This window comes from Petromyzon marinus, assembly GCF_048934315.1.
Source record: "Petromyzon marinus isolate PM22_M1 ecotype Great Lakes invasive population chromosome 69 unlocalized genomic scaffold, UKy_Petmar_22M1.pri1.0 chr69_unloc.1, whole genome shotgun sequence".
NCBI classification, from domain to species: Eukaryota; Metazoa; Chordata; class Hyperoartia; order Petromyzontiformes; family Petromyzontidae; genus Petromyzon; species Petromyzon marinus.
The window spans coordinates 334,746-355,701 of NW_027422601.1; the positions used below are offsets into that span (position 1 = coordinate 334,746).

The 20,956-nt window shown below is 57.7% G+C and overlaps 1 protein-coding gene across 1 annotated transcript in view; it reads left to right on the plus strand.

Moving 5' to 3' along the window:
• LOC116937592 (DNA-dependent protein kinase catalytic subunit-like) overlaps window positions 1-20,956 on the plus strand; it is a 123,419-nt gene that overhangs the window by 89,906 nt on the left and 12,557 nt on the right. Inside the window, exons 14-17 of the mRNA XM_076058249.1 lie at window positions 13,391-13,481; window positions 15,368-15,531; window positions 17,004-17,156; window positions 18,756-18,863. Coding sequence (XP_075914364.1) covers window positions 13,391-13,481; window positions 15,368-15,531; window positions 17,004-17,156; window positions 18,756-18,863 — 516 coding nt within the window. The remainder of the gene's footprint in view (window positions 1-13,390; window positions 13,482-15,367; window positions 15,532-17,003; window positions 17,157-18,755; window positions 18,864-20,956) is intronic.

Consider the following 20,956-nt stretch of genomic DNA (forward strand, 5'->3'; position numbering starts at 1 on the left):
CCAGGAGGGAGATTGTTGTCCACCACCAGGGGTAGAGATTGTTGTCAACCAGGTGTGAGATTGTTGTCCACCAGGAGGGAGATTGTTGTCCACCACCAGGGGGAGATTGTTGTCCACCACCAGGGGGAGATTGTTGTCCACCACCAGGGGTAGAGATTGTTGTCCACCACCAGGTGTGAGATTGTTGTCCACCACCAGGTGTGAGATTGTTGTCCACCACCAGGGGGGAGATTGTTGTCCACCACCAGGGGGGGAGATTGTTGTCCACCAGGGGGAGATTGTTGTCCACCACCAGGGGGGAGATTGTTGTCCACCACCAGGGGGTAGAGATTGTTGTCCACCACCAGGTGTGAGATTGTTGTCCACCACCAGGGGGGAGATTGTTGTCCACCACCAAGGGGAGATTGTTGTCCACCACCAGGGGGGAGATTGTTGTCCACCACCAGGGGGGAGATTGTTGTCCACCACCAGGGGGAGATTGTTGTCCACCACCAGGGGTAGAGATTGTTGTCCACCAGGGGGGGAGATTGTTGTCCACCACCAGGGGGGAGATTGTTGTCCACCACCAGGGGGGAGATTGTTGTCCACCACCAGGGGGAGATTGTTGTCCACCACCAGGGGGGGAGATTGTTGTCCACCAGGGGGAGATTGTTGTCCACCACCAGGGGGGGAGATTGTTGTCCACCAGGGGGAGATTGTTGTCCACCACCAGGGGGAGATTGTTGTCCACCACCAGGGGGGGAGATTGTTGTCCACCAGGGGGAGATTGTTGTCCACCACCAGGGGGGAGATTGTTGTCCACCACCAGGGGGTAGAGATTGTTGTCCACCACCAGGTGTGAGATTGTTGTCCACCAGGAGGGAGATTGTTGTCCACCACCAGGGGTAGAGATTGTTGTCAACCAGGTGTGAGATTGTTGTCCACCAGGAGGGAGATTGTTGTCCACCACCAGGGGGAGATTGTTGTCCACCACCAGGGGTAGAGATTGTTGTCCACCACCAGGTGTGAGATTGTTGTCCACCACCAGGGGGGAGATTGTTGTCCACCACCAGGGGGGGAGATTGTTGTCCACCAGGGGGAGATTGTTGTCCACCACCAGGGGGGAGATTGTTGTCCACCACCAGGGGGTAGAGATTGTTGTCCACCACCAGGTGTGAGATTGTTGTCCACCACCAGGGGGGAGATTGTTGTCCACCAGAGGGGGAGATTGTTGTCCACCACCAGGGGGGAGATTGTTGTCCACCACCAGGGGGGGAGATTGTTGTCCACCACGGGGAGATTGTTGTCCACCACCAGGGGGGAGATTGTTGTCCACCACCAGGGGGTAGAGATTGTTGTCCACCACCAGGGGGGAGATTGTTGTCCACCACCAGGGGGGGAGATTGTTGTCCACCAGGGGGAGATTGTTGTCCACCACCAGGGGGGAGATTGTTGTCCACCACCAGGGGGTAGAGATTGTTGTCAACCAGGTGTGAGATTGTTGTCCACCAGGAGGGAGATTGTTGTCCACCACCAGGGGTAGAGATTGTTGTCAACCAGGTGTGAGATTGTTGTCCACCAGGAGGGAGATTGTTGTCCACCACCAGGGGGAGATTGTTGTCCACCACCAGGGGTAGAGATTGTTGTCCACCACCAGGTGTGAGATTGTTGTCCACCACCAGGGGGGAGATTGTTGTCCACCACCAGGGGGGGAGATTGTTGTCCACCAGGGGGAGATTGTTGTCCACCACCAGGGGGGAGATTGTTGTCCACCACCAGGGGGTAGAGATTGTTGTCCACCACCAGGTGTGAGATTGTTGTCCACCACCAGGGGGGAGATTGTTGTTCACCAGAGGGGGAGATTGTTGTCCACCACCAGGGGGGAGATTGTTGTCCACCACCAGGGGGAGATTGTTGTCCACCACCAGGGGGGAGATTGTTGTCCACCACCAGGGGGGAGATTGTTGTCCACCACCCGGGAGAGATTGTTGTCCACCACCAGGGGTAGAGATTGTTGTCCACCAGGGGGGGAGATTGTTGTCCACCACCAGGGGGGAGATTGTTGTCCACCACCAGGGGGAGATTGTTGTCCACCACCAGGGGGGAGATTGTTGTCCACCACCAGGGGGAGATTGTTGTCAACCACCAGGGGGGAGATTGTTGTCCACCACCAGGGGAGTGAGATTGTTGTCAACCAGGTGTGAGATTGTTGTCCACCAGGAGCGAAATTGTTGTCCACCACCAGGGGGGAGATTGTTGTCCACCAGGGGGGGGGAGATTGTTGTCCACCACCAGGGGGGAGATTGTTGTCCACCACCAGGGGGGAGATTGTTGTCCACCACCAGGGGTAGAGATTGTTGTCCACCAGGGGGAGATTGTTGTCCACCACCAGGGGGGAGATTGTTGTCCACCACCAGGGGGTAGAGATTGTTGTCCACCACCAGGGGGAGATTGTTGTCCACCACCAGGGGGGAGATTGTTATCCACCACCAGGGGGGAGATTGTTGTCCACCACCAGGGGGAGATTGTTGTCCACCACCAGGGGGAGATTGTTGTCCACCACCAGGGGTAGAGATTGTTGTCCACCACCAGGTGTGAGATTGTTGTCCACCACCAGGGGGAGATTGTTGTCCACCACCAGGGGGGAGATTGTTGTCCACCACCAGGTGTGAGATTGTTGTCCACCACCAGGGGGAGATTGTTGTCCACCACCAGGGGGGAGATTGTTGTCCACCAGGGGGGAGATTGTTGTCCACCACCAGGGGGGAGATTGTTGTCCACCACCAGGGGGGAGATTGTTGTCCACCACCAGGGGGGAGATTGTTGTCCACCAGGGGGGAGATTGTTGTCCACCACCAGGGGGGAGATTGTTGTCCACCACCAGGGGGGAGATTGTTGTCCACCACCAGGGGGAGATTGTTGTCCACCACCAGGGGGGAGATTGTTGTCCACCACCAGGGGAAGATTGTTGTCCACCACCAGGGGGGAGATTGTTGTCCACCACCAGGGGGGAGATTGTTGTCCACCACCAGGGGGAGATTGTTGTCCACCACCAAGGGGGAGATTGTTGTCCACCACCAGGGGGAGATTGTTGTCCACCACCAGGGGGGAGATTGTTGTCCACCACCAGGGGGGAGATTGTTGTCCACCACCAGGGGGAGATTGTTGTCCACCACCAGGGGGAGATTGTTGTCCACCACCAGGGGGGAGATTGTTGTCCACCACCAGGGGGAGATTGTTGTCCACCACCAGGGGGGAGATTGTTGTCCACCACCAGGTGTGAGATTGTTGTCCACCACCAGGGGAAGATTGTTGTCCACCACCAGTGGGGAGATTGTTGTCCACCACCAGGGGGAGATTGTTGTCCACCACCAGGGGGAGATTGTTGTCCACCAGGGGGAGATTGTTGTCCACCACCAGGGGGAGATTGTTGTCCACCAGGGGGAGATTGTTGTCCACCAGGGGGGAGATTGTTGTCCACCACCAGGGGGAGATTGTTGTCCACCACCAGGGGGAGATTGTTGTCCACCACCAGGGGGAGATTGTTGTCCACCACCAGGGGGAGATTGTTGTCCACCACCAGTGGGGAGATTGTTGTCCACCACCAGGGGGAGATTGTTGTCCACCACCAGGGGGAGATTGTTGTCCACCACCAGGGGGAGATTGTTGTCCACCAGGGGGAGATTGTTGTCCACCACCAGGGGGAGATTGTTGTCCACCACCAGGGGGAGATTGTTGTCCACCAGGGGGAGATTGTTGTCCACCAGGGGGGAGATTGTTGTCCACCACCAGGGGGTAGAGATTGTTGTCAACCAGGTGTGAGATTGTTGTCCACCAGGAGGGAGATTGTTGTCCACCACCAGGGGTAGAGATTGTTGTCAACCAGGTGTGAGATTGTTGTCCACCAGGAGGGAGATTGTTGTCCACCACCAGGGGGAGATTGTTGTCCACCACCAGGGGTAGAGATTGTTGTCCACCACCAGGTGTGAGATTGTTGTCCACCACCAGGGGGGAGATTGTTGTCCACCACCAGGGGGGGAGATTGTTGTCCACCAGGGGGAGATTGTTGTCCACCACCAGGGGGGAGATTGTTGTCCACCACCAGGGGGTAGAGATTGTTGTCCACCACCAGGTGTGAGATTGTTGTCCACCACCAGGGGGGAGATTGTTGTTCACCAGAGGGGGAGATTGTTGTCCACCACCAGGGGGGAGATTGTTGTCCACCACCAGGGGGAGATTGTTGTCCACCACCAGGGGGGAGATTGTTGTCCACCACCAGGGGGGAGATTGTTGTCCACCACCCGGGGGAGATTGTTGTCCACCACCAGGGGTAGAGATTGTTGTCCACCAGGAGGGAGATTGTTGTCCACCACCAGGGGGAGATTGTTGTCCACCACCAGGGGTAGAGATTGTTGTCCACCACCAGGTGTGAGATTGTTGTCCACCACCAGGGGGGAGATTGTTGTCCACCACCAGGGGGGGAGATTGTTGTCCACCAGGGGGAGATTGTTGTCCACCACCAGGGGGGAGATTGTTGTCCACCACCAGGGGGTAGAGATTGTTGTCCACCACCAGGTGTGAGATTGTTGTCCACCACCAGGGGGGAGATTGTTGTTCACCAGAGGGGGAGATTGTTGTCCACCACCAGGGGGGAGATTGTTGTCCACCACCAGGGGGAGATTGTTGTCCACCACCAGGGGGGAGATTGTTGTCCACCACCAGGGGGGAGATTGTTGTCCACCACCCGGGGGAGATTGTTGTCCACCACCAGGGGTAGAGATTGTTGTCCACCAGGGGGGGAGATTGTTGTCCACCACCAGGGGGGAGATTGTTGTCCACCACCAGGGGGAGATTGTTGTCCACCACCAGGGGGGAGATTGTTGTCCACCACCAGGGGGAGATTGTTGTCAACCACCAGGGGGGAGATTGTTGTCCACCACCAGGGGAGTGAGATTGTTGTCAACCAGGTGTGAGATTGTTGTCCACCAGGAGCGAAATTGTTGTCCACCACCAGGGGGGAGATTGTTGTCCACCAGGGGGGGGAGATTGTTGTCCACCACCAGGGGGGAGATTGTTGTCCACCACCAGGGGGGAGATTGTTGTCCACCACCAGGGGTAGAGATTGTTGTCCACCAGGGGGAGATTGTTGTCCACCACCAGGGGGGAGATTGTTGTCCACCACCAGGGGGTAGAGATTGTTGTCCACCACCAGGGGGAGATTGTTGTCCACCACCAGGGGGGAGATTGTTATCCACCACCAGGGGGGAGATTGTTGTCCACCACCAGGGGGAGATTGTTGTCCACCACCAGGGGGAGATTGTTGTCCACCACCAGGGGTAGAGATTGTTGTCCACCACCAGGTGTGAGATTGTTGTCCACCACCAGGGGGAGATTGTTGTCCACCACCAGGGGGGAGATTGTTGTCCACCACCAGGTGTGAGATTGTTGTCCACCACCAGGGGGAGATTGTTGTCCACCACCAGGGGGGAGATTGTTGTCCACCAGGGGGGAGATTGTTGTCCACCACCAGGGGGGAGATTGTTGTCCACCACCAGGGGGGAGATTGTTGTCCACCACCAGGGGGGAGATTGTTGTCCACCAGGGGGGAGATTGTTGTCCACCACCAGGGGGGAGATTGTTGTCCACCACCAGGGGGGAGATTGTTGTCCACCACCAGGGGGAGATTGTTGTCCACCACCAGGGGGGAGATTGTTGTCCACCACCAGGGGAAGATTGTTGTCCACCACCAGGGGGGAGATTGTTGTCCACCACCAGGGGGGAGATTGTTGTCCACCACCAGGGGGAGATTGTTGTCCACCACCAAGGGGGAGATTGTTGTCCACCACCAGGGGGAGATTGTTGTCCACCACCAGGGGGGAGATTGTTGTCCACCACCAGGGGGGAGATTGTTGTCCACCACCAGGGGGAGATTGTTGTCCACCACCAGGGGGAGATTGTTGTCCACCACCAGGGGGGAGATTGTTGTCCACCACCAGGGGGAGATTGTTGTCCACCACCAGGGGGGAGATTGTTGTCCACCACCAGGTGTGAGATTGTTGTCCACCACCAGGGGAAGATTGTTGTCCACCACCAGTGGGGAGATTGTTGTCCACCACCAGGGGGAGATTGTTGTCCACCACCAGGGGGAGATTGTTGTCCACCAGGGGGAGATTGTTGTCCACCACCAGGGGGAGATTGTTGTCCACCAGGGGGAGATTGTTGTCCACCAGGGGGGAGATTGTTGTCCACCACCAGGGGGAGATTGTTGTCCACCACCAGGGGGAGATTGTTGTCCACCACCAGGGGGAGATTGTTGTCCACCACCAGGGGGAGATTGTTGTCCACCACCAGTGGGGAGATTGTTGTCCACCACCAGGGGGAGATTGTTGTCCACCACCAGGGGGAGATTGTTGTCCACCACCAGGGGGAGATTGTTGTCCACCAGGGGGAGATTGTTGTCCACCACCAGGGGGAGATTGTTGTCCACCACCAGGGGGAGATTGTTGTCCACCAGGGGGAGATTGTTGTCCACCAGGGGGGAGATTGTTGTCCACCACCAGGGGGAGATTGTTGTCCACCACCAGGGGGAGATTGTTGTCCACCACCAGGGGGAGATTGTTGTCCACCACCACGGGGGAGATTGTTGTCCACCACCAGGGGGAGATTGTTGTCCACCACCAGGGGGGAGATTGTTGTCCACCACCAGGTGTGAGATTGTTGTCCACCACCAGGGGGAGATTGTTGTCCACCACCAGGGGGGAGATTGTTGTCCACCACCAGGGGGAGATTGTTGTCCACCACCAGGGGGAGATTGTTGTCCACCAGGTGTGAGATTGTTGTCCACCACCAGGGGGAGATTGTTGTCCACCACCAGGGGGAGATTGTTGTCCACCACCAGGGGGAGATTGTTGTCCACCACCAGGGGGAGATTGTTGTCCACCAGGGGGAGAGATTGTTGTCCACCACCAGGGGGAGAGATTGTTGTCCACCACCAGGGGGAGATTGTTGTCCACCACCAGGGGGAGATTGTTGTCCACCACCAGGGGGAGATTGTTGTCCACCACCAGGGGGAGATTGTTGTCCACCACCAGGTGTGAGATTGTTGTCCACCACCAGGTGTGAGATTGTTGTCCACCACCAGGGGGAGATTGTTGTCCACCACCAGGGGGAGATTGTTGTCCACCACCAGGGGGAGATTGTTGTCCACCAGGGGGAGAGATTGTTGTCCACCACCAGGGGGGAGATTGTTGTCCACCAGAGGGGGAGATTGTTGTCCACCACCAGGGGGGAGATTGTTGTCCACCACCAGGGGGGGAGATTGTTGTCCACCACGGGGAGATTGTTGTCCACCACCAGGGGGGAGATTGTTGTCCACCACCAGGGGGTAGAGATTGTTGTCCACCACCAGGGGGGAGATTGTTGTCCACCACCAGGGGGGGAGATTGTTGTCCACCAGGGGGAGATTGTTGTCCACCACCAGGGGGGAGATTGTTGTCCACCACCAGGGGGTAGAGATTGTTGTCAACCAGGTGTGAGATTGTTGTCCACCAGGAGGGAGATTGTTGTCCACCACCAGGGGTAGAGATTGTTGTCAACCAGGTGTGAGATTGTTGTCCACCAGGAGGGAGATTGTTGTCCACCACCAGGGGGAGATTGTTGTCCACCACCAGGGGTAGAGATTGTTGTCCACCACCAGGTGTGAGATTGTTGTCCACCACCAGGGGGGAGATTGTTGTCCACCACCAGGGGGGGAGATTGTTGTCCACCAGGGGGAGATTGTTGTCCACCACCAGGGGGGAGATTGTTGTCCACCACCAGGGGGTAGAGATTGTTGTCCACCACCAGGTGTGAGATTGTTGTCCACCACCAGGGGGGAGATTGTTGTTCACCAGAGGGGGAGATTGTTGTCCACCACCAGGGGGGAGATTGTTGTCCACCACCAGGGGGAGATTGTTGTCCACCACCAGGGGGGAGATTGTTGTCCACCACCAGGGGGGAGATTGTTGTCCACCACCCGGGGGAGATTGTTGTCCACCACCAGGGGTAGAGATTGTTGTCCACCAGGGGGGGAGATTGTTGTCCACCACCAGGGGGGAGATTGTTGTCCACCACCAGGGGGAGATTGTTGTCCACCACCAGGGGGGAGATTGTTGTCCACCACCAGGGGGAGATTGTTGTCAACCACCAGGGGGGAGATTGTTGTCCACCACCAGGGGAGTGAGATTGTTGTCAACCAGGTGTGAGATTGTTGTCCACCAGGAGGGAAATTGTTGTCCACCACCAGGGGGGAGATTGTTGTCCACCAGGGGGGGGGAGATTGTTGTCCACCACCAGGGGGGAGATTGTTGTCCACCACCAGGGGGGAGATTGTTGTCCACCACCAGGGGTAGAGATTGTTGTCCACCAGGGGGAGATTGTTGTCCACCACCAGGGGGGAGATTGTTGTCCACCACCAGGGGGGAGATTGTTGTCCACCACCAGGTGTGAGATTGTTGTCCACCACCAGGGGGAGATTGTTGTCCACCACCAGGGGGGAGATTGTTGTCCACCAGGGGGGAGATTGTTGTCCACCACCAGGGGGGAAATTGTTGTCCACCACCAGGGGGGAGATTGTTGTCCACCACCAGGGGGGAGATTGTTGTCCACCAGGGGGGAGATTGTTGTCCACCACCAGGGGGGAGATTGTTGTCCACCACCAGGGGGGAGATTGTTGTCCACCACCAGGGGGAGATTGTTGTCCACCACCAGGGGGGAGATTGTTGTCCACCACCAGGGGAAGATTGTTGTCCACCACCAGGGGGGAGATTGTTGTCCACCACCAGGGGGGAGATTGTTGTCCACCACCAGGGGGAGATTGTTGTCCACCACCAAGGGGGAGATTGTTGTCCACCACCAGGGGGAGATTGTTGTCCACCACCAGGGGGGAGATTGTTGTCCACCACCAGGGGGGAGATTGTTGTCCACCACCAGGGGGAGATTGTTGTCCACCACCAGGGGGAGATTGTTGTCCACCACCAGGGGGGAGATTGTTGTCCACCACCAGGGGGAGATTGTTGTCCACCACCAGGGGGGAGATTGTTGTCCACCACCAGGTGTGAGATTGTTGTCCACCACCAGGGGAAGATTGTTGTCCACCACCAGTGGGGAGATTGTTGTCCACCACCAGGGGGAGATTGTTGTCCACCACCAGGGGGAGATTGTTGTCCACCAGGGGGAGATTGTTGTCCACCACCAGGGGGAGATTGTTGTCCACCACCAGGGGGAGATTGTTGTCCACCAGGGGGAGATTGTTGTCCACCAGGGGGGAGATTGTTGTCCACCACCAGGGGGAGATTGTTGTCCACCACCAGGGGGAGATTGTTGTCCACCACCAGGGGGAGATTGTTGTCCACCACCAGGGGGAGATTGTTGTCCACCACCAGTGGGGAGATTGTTGTCCACCACCAGGGGGAGATTGTTGTCCACCACCAGGGGGAGATTGTTGTCCACCACCAGGGGGAGATTGTTGTCCACCAGGGGGAGATTGTTGTCCACCACCAGGGGGAGATTGTTGTCCACCACCAGGGGGAGATTGTTGTCCACCAGGGGGAGATTGTTGTCCACCAGGGGGGAGATTGTTGTCCACCACCAGGGGGAGATTGTTGTCCACCACCAGGGGGAGATTGTTGTCCACCACCAGGGGGAGATTGTTGTCCACCACCACGGGGGAGATTGTTGTCCACCACCAGGGGGAGATTGTTGTCCACCACCAGGGGGGAGATTGTTGTCCACCACCAGGTGTGAGATTGTTGTCCACCACCAGGGGGGAGATTGTTGTCCACCACCAGGGGGGAGATTGTTGTCCACCACCAGGGGGAGATTGTTGTCCACCACCAGGGGGGAGATTGTTGTCCACCACCAGGGGGAGATTGTTGTCAACCACCAGGGGGGAGATTGTTGTCCACCACCAGGGGAGTGAGATTGTTGTCAACCAGGTGTGAGATTGTTGTCCACCAGGAGGGAAATTGTTGTCCACCACCAGGGGGGAGATTGTTGTCCACCAGGGGGGGGGAGATTGTTGTCCACCACCAGGGGGGAGATTGTTGTCCACCACCAGGGGGGAGATTGTTGTCCACCACCAGGGGTAGAGATTGTTGTCCACCAGGGGGAGATTGTTGTCCACCACCAGGGGGGAGATTGTTGTCCACCACCAGGGGGTAGAGATTGTTGTCCACCACCAGGGGGAGATTGTTGTCCACCACCAGGGGGGAGATTGTTATCCACCACCAGGGGGGAGATTGTTGTCCACCACCAGGGGGAGATTGTTGTCCACCACCAGGGGGAGATTGTTGTCCACCACCAGGGGTAGAGATTGTTGTCCACCACCAGGTGTGAGATTGTTGTCCACCACCAGGGGGAGATTGTTGTCCACCACCAGGGGGGAGATTGTTGTCCACCACCAGGTGTGAGATTGTTGTCCACCACCAGGGGGAGATTGTTGTCCACCACCAGGGGGGAGATTGTTGTCCACCAGGGGGGAGATTGTTGTCCACCACCAGGGGGGAGATTGTTGTCCACCACCAGGGGGGAGATTGTTGTCCACCACCAGGGGGGAGATTGTTGTCCACCAGGGGGGAGATTGTTGTCCACCACCAGGGGGGAGATTGTTGTCCACCACCAGGGGGGAGATTGTTGTCCACCACCAGGGGGAGATTGTTGTCCACCACCAGGGGGGAGATTGTTGTCCACCACCAGGGGAAGATTGTTGTCCACCACCAGGGGGGAGATTGTTGTCCACCACCAGGGGGGAGATTGTTGTCCACCACCAGGGGGAGATTGTTGTCCACCACCAAGGGGGAGATTGTTGTCCACCACCAGGGGGAGATTGTTGTCCACCACCAGGGGGGAGATTGTTGTCCACCACCAGGGGGGAGATTGTTGTCCACCACCAGGGGGAGATTGTTGTCCACCACCAGGGGGAGATTGTTGTCCACCACCAGGGGGGAGATTGTTGTCCACCACCAGGGGGAGATTGTTGTCCACCACCAGGGGGGAGATTGTTGTCCACCACCAGGTGTGAGATTGTTGTCCACCACCAGGGGAAGATTGTTGTCCACCACCAGTGGGGAGATTGTTGTCCACCACCAGGGGGAGATTGTTGTCCACCACCAGGGGGAGATTGTTGTCCACCAGGGGGAGATTGTTGTCCACCACCAGGGGGAGATTGTTGTCCACCACCAGGGGGAGATTGTTGTCCACCAGGGGGAGATTGTTGTCCACCAGGGGGGAGATTGTTGTCCACCACCAGGGGGAGATTGTTGTCCACCACCAGGGGGAGATTGTTGTCCACCACCAGGGGGAGATTGTTGTCCACCACCAGGGGGAGATTGTTGTCCACCACCAGTGGGGAGATTGTTGTCCACCACCAGGGGGAGATTGTTGTCCACCACCAGGGGGAGATTGTTGTCCACCACCAGGGGGAGATTGTTGTCCACCAGGGGGAGATTGTTGTCCACCACCAGGGGGAGATTGTTGTCCACCACCAGGGGGAGATTGTTGTCCACCAGGGGGAGATTGTTGTCCACCAGGGGGGAGATTGTTGTCCACCACCAGGGGGAGATTGTTGTCCACCACCAGGGGGAGATTGTTGTCCACCACCAGGGGGAGATTGTTGTCCACCACCACGGGGGAGATTGTTGTCCACCACCAGGGGGAGATTGTTGTCCACCACCAGGGGGGAGATTGTTGTCCACCACCAGGTGTGAGATTGTTGTCCACCACCAGGGGGAGATTGTTGTCCACCACCAGGGGGGATATTGTTGTCCACCACCAGGGGGAGATTGTTGTCCACCACCAGGGGGAGATTGTTGTCCACCAGGTGTGAGATTGTTGTCCACCACCAGGGGGAGATTGTTGTCCACCACCAGGGGGAGATTGTTGTCCACCACCAGGGGGAGATTGTTGTCCACCACCAGGGGGAGATTGTTGTCCACCAGGGGGAGAGATTGTTGTCCACCACCAGGGGGAGAGATTGTTGTCCACCACCAGGGGGAGATTGTTGTCCACCACCAGGGGGAGATTGTTGTCCACCACCAGGGGGAGATTGTTGTCCACCACCAGGGGGAGATTGTTGTCCACCACCAGGTGTGAGATTGTTGTCCACCACCAGGTGTGAGATTGTTGTCCACCACCAGGGGGAGATTGTTGTCCACCACCAGGGGGAGATTGTTGTCCACCACCAGGGGGAGATTGTTGTCCACCAGGGGGAGAGATTGTTGTCCACCACCAGGGGGAGAGATTGTTGTCCACCACCAGGGGGAGATTGTTGTCCACCACCAGGGGGAGATTGTTGTCCACCACCAGGGGGAGATTGTTGTCCACCAGGGGGAGAGATTGTTGTCCACCACCAGGGGGAGAGATTGTTGTCCACCACCAGGGGGAGATTGTTGTCCACCACCAGGGGGAGATTGTTGTCCACCACCAGGGGGAGATTGTTGTCCACCACCAGGGGGAGATTGTTGTCCACCACCAGGTGTGAGATTGTTGTCCACCACCAGGTGTGAGATTGTTGTCCACCACCAGGGGGAGATTGTTGTCCACCACCAGGGGGAGATTGTTGTCCACCACCAGGGGGAGATTGTTGTCCACCAGGGGGAGAGATTGTTGTCCACCACCAGGGGGAGAGATTGTTGTCCACCACCAGGGGGAGATTGTTGTCCACCACCAGGGGGAGATTGTTGTCCACCACCAGGGGGAGATTGTTGTCCACCACCAGGGGGAGATTGTTGTCCACCACCAGGGGGAGATTGTTGTCCACCACCAGGTGTGAGATTGTTGTCCACCACCAGGTGTGAGATTGTTGTCCACCACCAGGGGGAGATTGTTGTCCACCACCAGGGGGAGATTGTTGTCCACCACCAGGGGGAGATTGTTGTCCACCAGGGGGAGAGATTGTTGTCCACCACCAGGGGGAGAGATTGTTGTCCACCACCAGGGGGAGATTGTTGTCCACCACCAGGGGGAGATTGTTGTCCACCACCAGGGGGAGATTGTTGTCCACCACCAGGGGGAGATTGTTGTCCACCACCAGGTGTGAGATTGTTGTCCACCACCAGGTGTGAGATTGTTGTCCACCACCAGGGGGTGAGATTGTTGTCCACCACCAGGTGTGAGATTGTTGTCCACCACCAGGGGGAGATTGTTGTCCACCACCAGGGGGAGATTGTTGTCCACCACCAGGGGGGGAGATTGTTGTCCACCACCAGGGGGAGATTGTTGTCCACCACCAGGGGGGGAGATTGTTGTCCACCACCAGGTGTGAGATTGTTGTCCACCACCAGGGGGAGATTGTTGTCCACCACCAGGGGGGGAGATTGTTGTCCACCACCAGGTGTGAGATTGTTGTCCACCACCCGGCCATGTTCCACCACAGAGTGAGGAGACTCCACTGGGCGCCGTGAGGCTGAGAGTTCTCTACCTGCTGGGCACGGTGGGGGGCCGCTTGAACCGCACACTCGTCACAGGCAAAGACCCCCACCCACCCACCCACCCCCCCACCAACCCACCCACCCACCCCCCCACCAACCCACCCACACACCAACCCCACACACACACCAACCCCCCCACACACCCCACCCACCAACCCCCCAACACACCCACCCACACACCAACCCCCCCACACACCCCACCCACCAACCCCCCCACACACCCCACCCACCAACCCCCCCACACACCCCACCCACCAACCCCCCCACACACCCCACCCACCAACCCCCCCACACACCCCACCCACCAACCCACCAACCCCCCCACACACCAACCCCCCCACACACCAACCCCCCCACCAACCCCCCCACACACCCACCCACCAACCCCCCCACACACCCCCCCACACACCCCCCCACACACCAACCCCCCCACACACCCCACCCACCAACCCCCCCACACACCAACCCCCCCCACACACCCCCCCACCAACCCCCCCACACACCCACCCACCAACCCCCCCACACACCCCCCCACACACCTCACCCACCCCACCAACCCCCCCCCCCCCCACACACCCACCCACCAACCCCCCCACACACCCCCCCCACGAACCCCCCCCACACACCCACCCACCAACCCCCCCCCCCCCCACACACCCACCCACCAACCCCCCCACACACCCCCCCACACACCTCACCCACCCCACCAACCCCCCCCACACACTCCACCCACCAACCCCCCCACACACCAACCCCCCCACACACCCCCCCACCAACCCCCCCCACACACCCACCCACCAACCCCCCCACACACCAACCCCCCCACACACCTCACCCACCCCACCAACCCCCCCCACACACCCCCCCCAACCACCAACCCCCCCACACACTCCACACACCAACCCCCCCACACACCCCCCCACCAACCCCCCCCACACACCCCCCCACCAACCCCCCCACACACCCACCCACCAACCCCCCCACCCACCAACCCCCCCCACACACCCACCCACCAACCCCCCCACCCACCAACCCCCCCACCCACCCCACACGACGTTGATGACGACGTTGATGACGACGTTGATGACGACGTTGATGACGACGTTGACGACGACGTTGATGACGACGTTGACGACGACGACGTTGATGACGACGTTGACGACGTTGATGACGTTGATGACGTTTATGACGACGTTGATGACGTTGACGACGACGTTGATGACGACGTTGACGACGACGTTGACGACGACGTTGATGACGACGTTGATGACGATGTTGATGCTGACGTTGATGACGTTTATGACGACGTTGATGACGTTGATGACGACGTTAACGACGACGTTGATGACGACGTTAACGACGACGTTGATGACGACGTTGATGACGACGTTGATGACGACGTTAACGATAACGTTGATGACGACGTTGATGACGACGTTGACGACGACGTTGATGACGACGTTGACGACGACGTTGATGACGACGTTGACGACGACGTTGATGACGACGTTGATGACGACGTTGATGACGACGTTGACGACGACGTTGATGACGACGTTGACGACGACGTTGACGACGACGTTGATGACGACGTTGACGACGACGTTGACGACGACGTTGATGACGACGTTGATGACGACGTTGATGACGACGTTGATGACGACGTTGATGACGACGTTAACGATGACGTTGATGACGACGTTGATGACGACGTTAACGATGACGTTGATGACGACGTTGATGACGACGTTAACGATAACGTTGATGACGACGTTGACGACGACGTTGATGACGACGTTGACGACGACGTTAACGACGTTGACGACGACGTTGATGACGACGTTGATGACGACGTTGACGACGACGTTGATGACGACGTTGATGACGACGTTGCCGCTCCGCCTGCCCCCCCCCTCCCCCAGGCCCCGGCACAGCGGAGGCGCCGGGCGTCTCCGTCTGGAGCTGTGGCGACGAGCGGCTCCCCTTTGCGGTGCCCTTCACAGACGCCAAGCCCACGCTGGACCTCGCACACTTCCTGCCACGGGCCTGCCAGCTGGCGCTGCACTCCAGCGACCGGCAGGCCAAGGTGGGGGCGGGGGGTCTCCTAGCAACGGTGTCCTAGCAACGGTGTCCTAGCGACGGGATCCTAGCAACAGTCTACTGGCTACGGTCTCCTAGCAACGGTCTCCTAGCAACGGGATCCTAGCGATGGGATCCTAGCAACAGTCTACTGGCTACGGTCTCCTAGCGACAGTCTCCTAGCGACGGGATCCTAGCGACGGGATCTTAGCGACGGGATCCTAGCGACGGGATCCTAGCAACAGTCTACTGGTTACGGTCTCCTAGCGACAGTCTCCTGAGTGACGGTCTCCTAGCGACGGTCTCCTAGCGACGGGACCCTAGCGATGGTCTCCTGGCGACGGTCTCCTAGCGCCTGCCAGCTGGCGCTGCACTCCAGCGACCGGCAGGCCAAGGTGGGGGCGGGGGGTCTCCTAGCAACGGTGTCCTAGCAACGGTCTCCTAGCGACGGTCTCCTAGCGATGGTCTCCTAGCGACGGTCTCCTAGCGCCTGCCAGCTGGCGCTGCACTCCAGCGACCGGCAGGCCAAGGTGGGGGCGGGGGGTCTCCTAGCAACGGTGTCCTAGCAACGGTCTCCTAGCGACGGTCTCCTAGCGATGGTCTCCTAGCGACGGTCTCCTAGCGCCTGCCAGCTGGCGCTGCACTCCAGCGACCGGCAGGCCAAGGTGGGGGCGGGGGGTCTCCTAGCAACGGTGTCCTAGCAACGGTCTCCTAGCAACGGTCTCCTAGCGATGGTCTCCTAGCGACGGTCTCCTAGCGCCTGCCAGCTGGCGCTGCACTCCAGCGACCGGCAGGCCAAGGTGGGGGCGGGGGGTCTCCTAGCAACGGTGTCCTAGCAACGGTCTCCTAGCGACGGTCTCCTGGCGACGGTCTCCTGGCGACGGGACCCTAGCGACGGGACCCTAGCGACGGGACCCTAGCGACGGGACCCTAGCGACGGTCTCCTAGCGACGGTCTCCTAGCGACGGGACCCTAGCGACGGTCTCCTGGCGACGGTCTCCTGGCGACGGTTTCCTGGCGACGGTCTCCTAGCGACGGGACCCTAGCGACGGTCTCCTAGCGATGGTCTCCTAGCGACGGGATCCTAGCGACGGGATCCTAGCGACAGGATCCTAGCGACGGTCTCCTAGCGACGGGACCCTAGCGACGGTCTCCTAGCGACGGTCTCCTAGCAACGGTCTCCTAGCGACGGGGTCCTAGCGACGGGACCCTAGCGACGGTGTCCTAGCGACGGTCTCCTGGCGACGGTCTCCTGGCGACGGTCTCCTGGCGACGGGACCCTAGCGACGGGACCCTAGCGACGGGACCCTAGCGACGGGACCCTAGCGACGGTCTCCTAGCGACGGTCTCTTAGCGACGGGACCCTAGCGACGGTCTCCTAGCGACGGTCTCCTAGCGACGGTCTCCTAGCGACCGGCAGTATCATCCAGCAGTGGATAGACCCTGCCTGTGTGCCTCTGCGTGTGTGTGTGTGTGTAGGTGGCTGCGTGTGAATTCCTCCATGCCGTGGTGATCTACATGCTTGGCCTGGGCGTCACAGCACTGCAGAAAGTGCATGGAGAGGCTCCGCATGCACGTCTCTACAGACACACACTGCCTGTGCTGCTTCGCCTGGGGTGTGACGCTGACCAGGTGTGTGAGTGTGTGTGTGAGTGTGTGTGTGAGTGTGTGTGAGTGTGAGTGTGTGTGAGTGTGTGAGTGTGTGTGTGAGTGTGTGAGTGTGTGTGTGAGTGAGAGTGAGTGTGTGTGAGTGTGTGTGTGAGTGTGTGTGAGAGGCTCTGCAAGCACGCCTCTACAGACACACACTGCCTGTGCTGCTTCGCCTGGGGTGTGACGCGGACCAGGTGTGTGAGTGTGTGAGTGTGTGTGTGAGTGTGTGAGTGTGTGTGAGTGAGTGAGTGTGTGTGTGAGTGTGTGTGAGTGAGTGTGTGTGCGTGTCTGTGTGTGAGTGTGTGTGTGAGTGTGTGTGTAAGTGTGTGTGTGTAAGTGAGAGTGTGAGTGAGTGTGTGTGTGAGTGAGTGTGAATGTGAGTGTGAATGTGAGTGTGTGTGAGTGGGTGTGTGTGTGAATGTGAGTGTGTGTGTTAGAGTCTGTGTGTGAGTCTGTCGTGGTGACGTCACCGCCACTTAATGGCGAATGGCGGTTGTTGTTGAGTCTGTGTGTGTAAGTGTGAGTCTGTGTGTGTAAGTGCGAGTCACTGGTTAGAAACATTTAGGCTGGGTCCTGCCTACGATCCATCCTGAGTTTAACCTGCAGGCTGGATTTGTGTGAGGAGCTCGCAAATCCTTGAAAGATCTGAAAAAAGTTCCATCGGTGAGCTCCTCCGGCAGGCAAGGCTGCGATGGCTGGGTCATGTAGCCCGCATGCCCAGCCACCGCATGCCGAAACAGCTTTTGTTCGGCCGGATCGAGGGGGCTAAGCGGGCGCGGCACGGGCTAGAGAAGAGATGGAGTGATGTGGTACAGGAGGACGTGGAGCTGAGTGGACTTGCCGATGACTGGTACCAGCGGTGTCAAGATCGGCCTCTGTGGAGGAGGCTCGTGAAGGATGCTACTGGGCAGTTGGAGGCAGTCGCCCTCCAACAACAACGGAGGGCGGAGGAGCGACGCTCACAACAACGAGCGGAGCGCCGGGTGGCTAAAGCACAGCAGGTTGGCACAGTAGGGGGCACAGGTGGTGCATCAGCCACTCATCTCAGTCAGTCGACCCGTGGCACCTGGGTCTGCCCCGTGACCTCCTGCAAAAGCTGGGCGTTCGACTCTTCGGGTGACTGCCTCGACGTGCACCTAGCCTGGCACGGGCGCCGTGGTGACGTCACCATCGCTTAGTGCCCATTGGCGACTGCTGCTGTTGCTGCTGCTGCTGCTGCTAGGGCTGAACGATTTGTGGAAAATATCCAATCGCGATTTTTCTGACGGCGATTTGCGATTTCAATTTTTTTTTTTAAAGTTAAGCTTCAGTTCAATATTCGCCGTGTAACAGATTTAAAACGTGCGATGGGAGCGCTGGCAACACGATGCCATCACAGTATGAGCTGCTCTCTCTCTCTGTGTGTATGTTAATGTGGGAACGATTTGCTTCCACACGTGCATTAACAATCATTACGTCACTCAACTCAACGATAGTCCGGTTAAATCAAGTTACAATAATGCTAAACGCCGGTGAGAAAGTAATAGGACCCTTTAAAATCGGGCTACACGGGGGGACCCCTTTGTCTGTGCCGGAGCGCAGGTGACGCGCCAGCTGTTTGAGCCCCTTGTGATGCAGATCATCCACTGGTTCACCAACAACCGGACGTTCGAGAGTCCAGTCACGGCCACACTGCTCAACGCGCTGTTTGTGAGTACGCTCGCTGGCTCGTGAGCTCGCTCGCTCGCTCGCTCGCTCGCACGTTCGCTCACTCAGAATCTCACTCACACACTCGCTCACTCGCACACTCACAATGTCACTCGCACGCACGTTCGCACAGAATCTCACTCACACACTCGCTCACTCACACACTCGCTCACTCACACACTCGCTCACTCACACACTCGCACACTCGCTCACCCACGCGTTCACAATGTCACTCGCACGCTCGCTCAGAATCTCACTCGCACGCTCACTCAGAATCTCACTTGCTCACTCACTCACTAGTTCACAATCTCACTCGCACGCTCACTCAGAATCTCACTCGCTCACTCACTCACACGTTCACAATCTCACTCGCACGCTCACTCAGAATCTCACTTGCTCACTCACTCACTAGTTCACAATCTCACTCGCACGCTCACTCAGAATCTCACTCGCTCACTCACTCACACGTTCACAATCTCACTCGCACGCTCACTCAGAATCTCACTCGCTCACTCACTCAGAATCTCACTCACACGCGCACTCACTCACACAGTCACACACACACACACACACTTACTCACACACTCACAATCTCACTCGCACGCTCACTCAGAATCTCACTCGCACGCTCACATAGAATCTCACTCGCACGCTCACTCAGAATCTCACTCACACACTCACTCACACTCACAATCTCACTCGCTCACTCACACATTCACAATCTCACTCGCACGCTCACTCAGAATCTCACTCGCACGCTCACTCAGAATCTCACTCACACACTCGCTCACTCACACATTCACAATCTCACTCGCACGCTCACTCAGAATCTCACTCGCACTGTCACTCAGAATCTCACTCACACACTCGCTCACTCACACGTTCACAATCTCACTCGCACGCTCACTCAGAATCTCACTCGCACGCTCACTCAGAATCTCACTCACACGCGCACTCACTCACACAGTCACACACACACACACACTTACTCACACACTCACATACTCACTCGCACGCTCACTCAGAATCTCACTCGCACGCTCACTCAGAAGCTCACTCGCTCACTCAGAATATCACTCACTCAGAATATCACACTCACACGCTCACTCAGACTCTCACTCACACGCTCACTCAGAATCTCACTCGCTCACTCACTCAGAATATCACACTCATACACTCACACGCTCACTCGCACGCTCACTCAGATTCTCACTCGCTCACTCACACACTCACACAGTCACACACACACTCACACATTCACAATCTCACTCGCTCACTCACACACTCGCAATCTCACTCGCACGCTCACTCAGAATCTCACTCGCACGCTCACTCAGAATCTCACACGCTCACTCACTCAGAATCTCACTCGCTCACTCACTCACTCACACAGTTACACACTCGCACATGCACTCACAATCTCACTCGCTCACTCACACAGTCACACACCCACACACCATTCACACACTCACACACCATTCACACACTCACACATTCACTCACTCACACATTCACAATCTCACTCACACACTCACACGCTCACTCAGAATTTCACTCACACGCTCACTCACTCACTCACACACACACTCACAATCTCACTCTCTCACTCACACATTCACAATCTCACTCGCACGCTCACTCAGAATCTCACTCGCACGCTCACTCAGAATCTCACTCACACACTCGCTCACTCACACATTCACAATCTCACTCGCACGCTCACTCAGAATCTCACTCGCTCGCTCACACAGTCACACACCCACACACACACTCACACATTCACTCACTCACACACTCACACAGTCACAATCTCACTCACACACTCACACGCTCACTCAGAATCTCTCACTCACGCTCACTCACACACTCACTCACTGACTCATGAACACACTCCCACACTCACACATTCACAATTTCACTCACACACACATTCATAATCTCACTCGCTCACTCACACGCTCACTCAGAAATCTCAATCACTCACACAGTCACACACTCACATTCACTCACACACACTCACACATTCATAATCTCTCTCACACACTCGCTCGCTCACTCACTCACACGCTCACTCAGAATCTCACTCGCTCACTCAC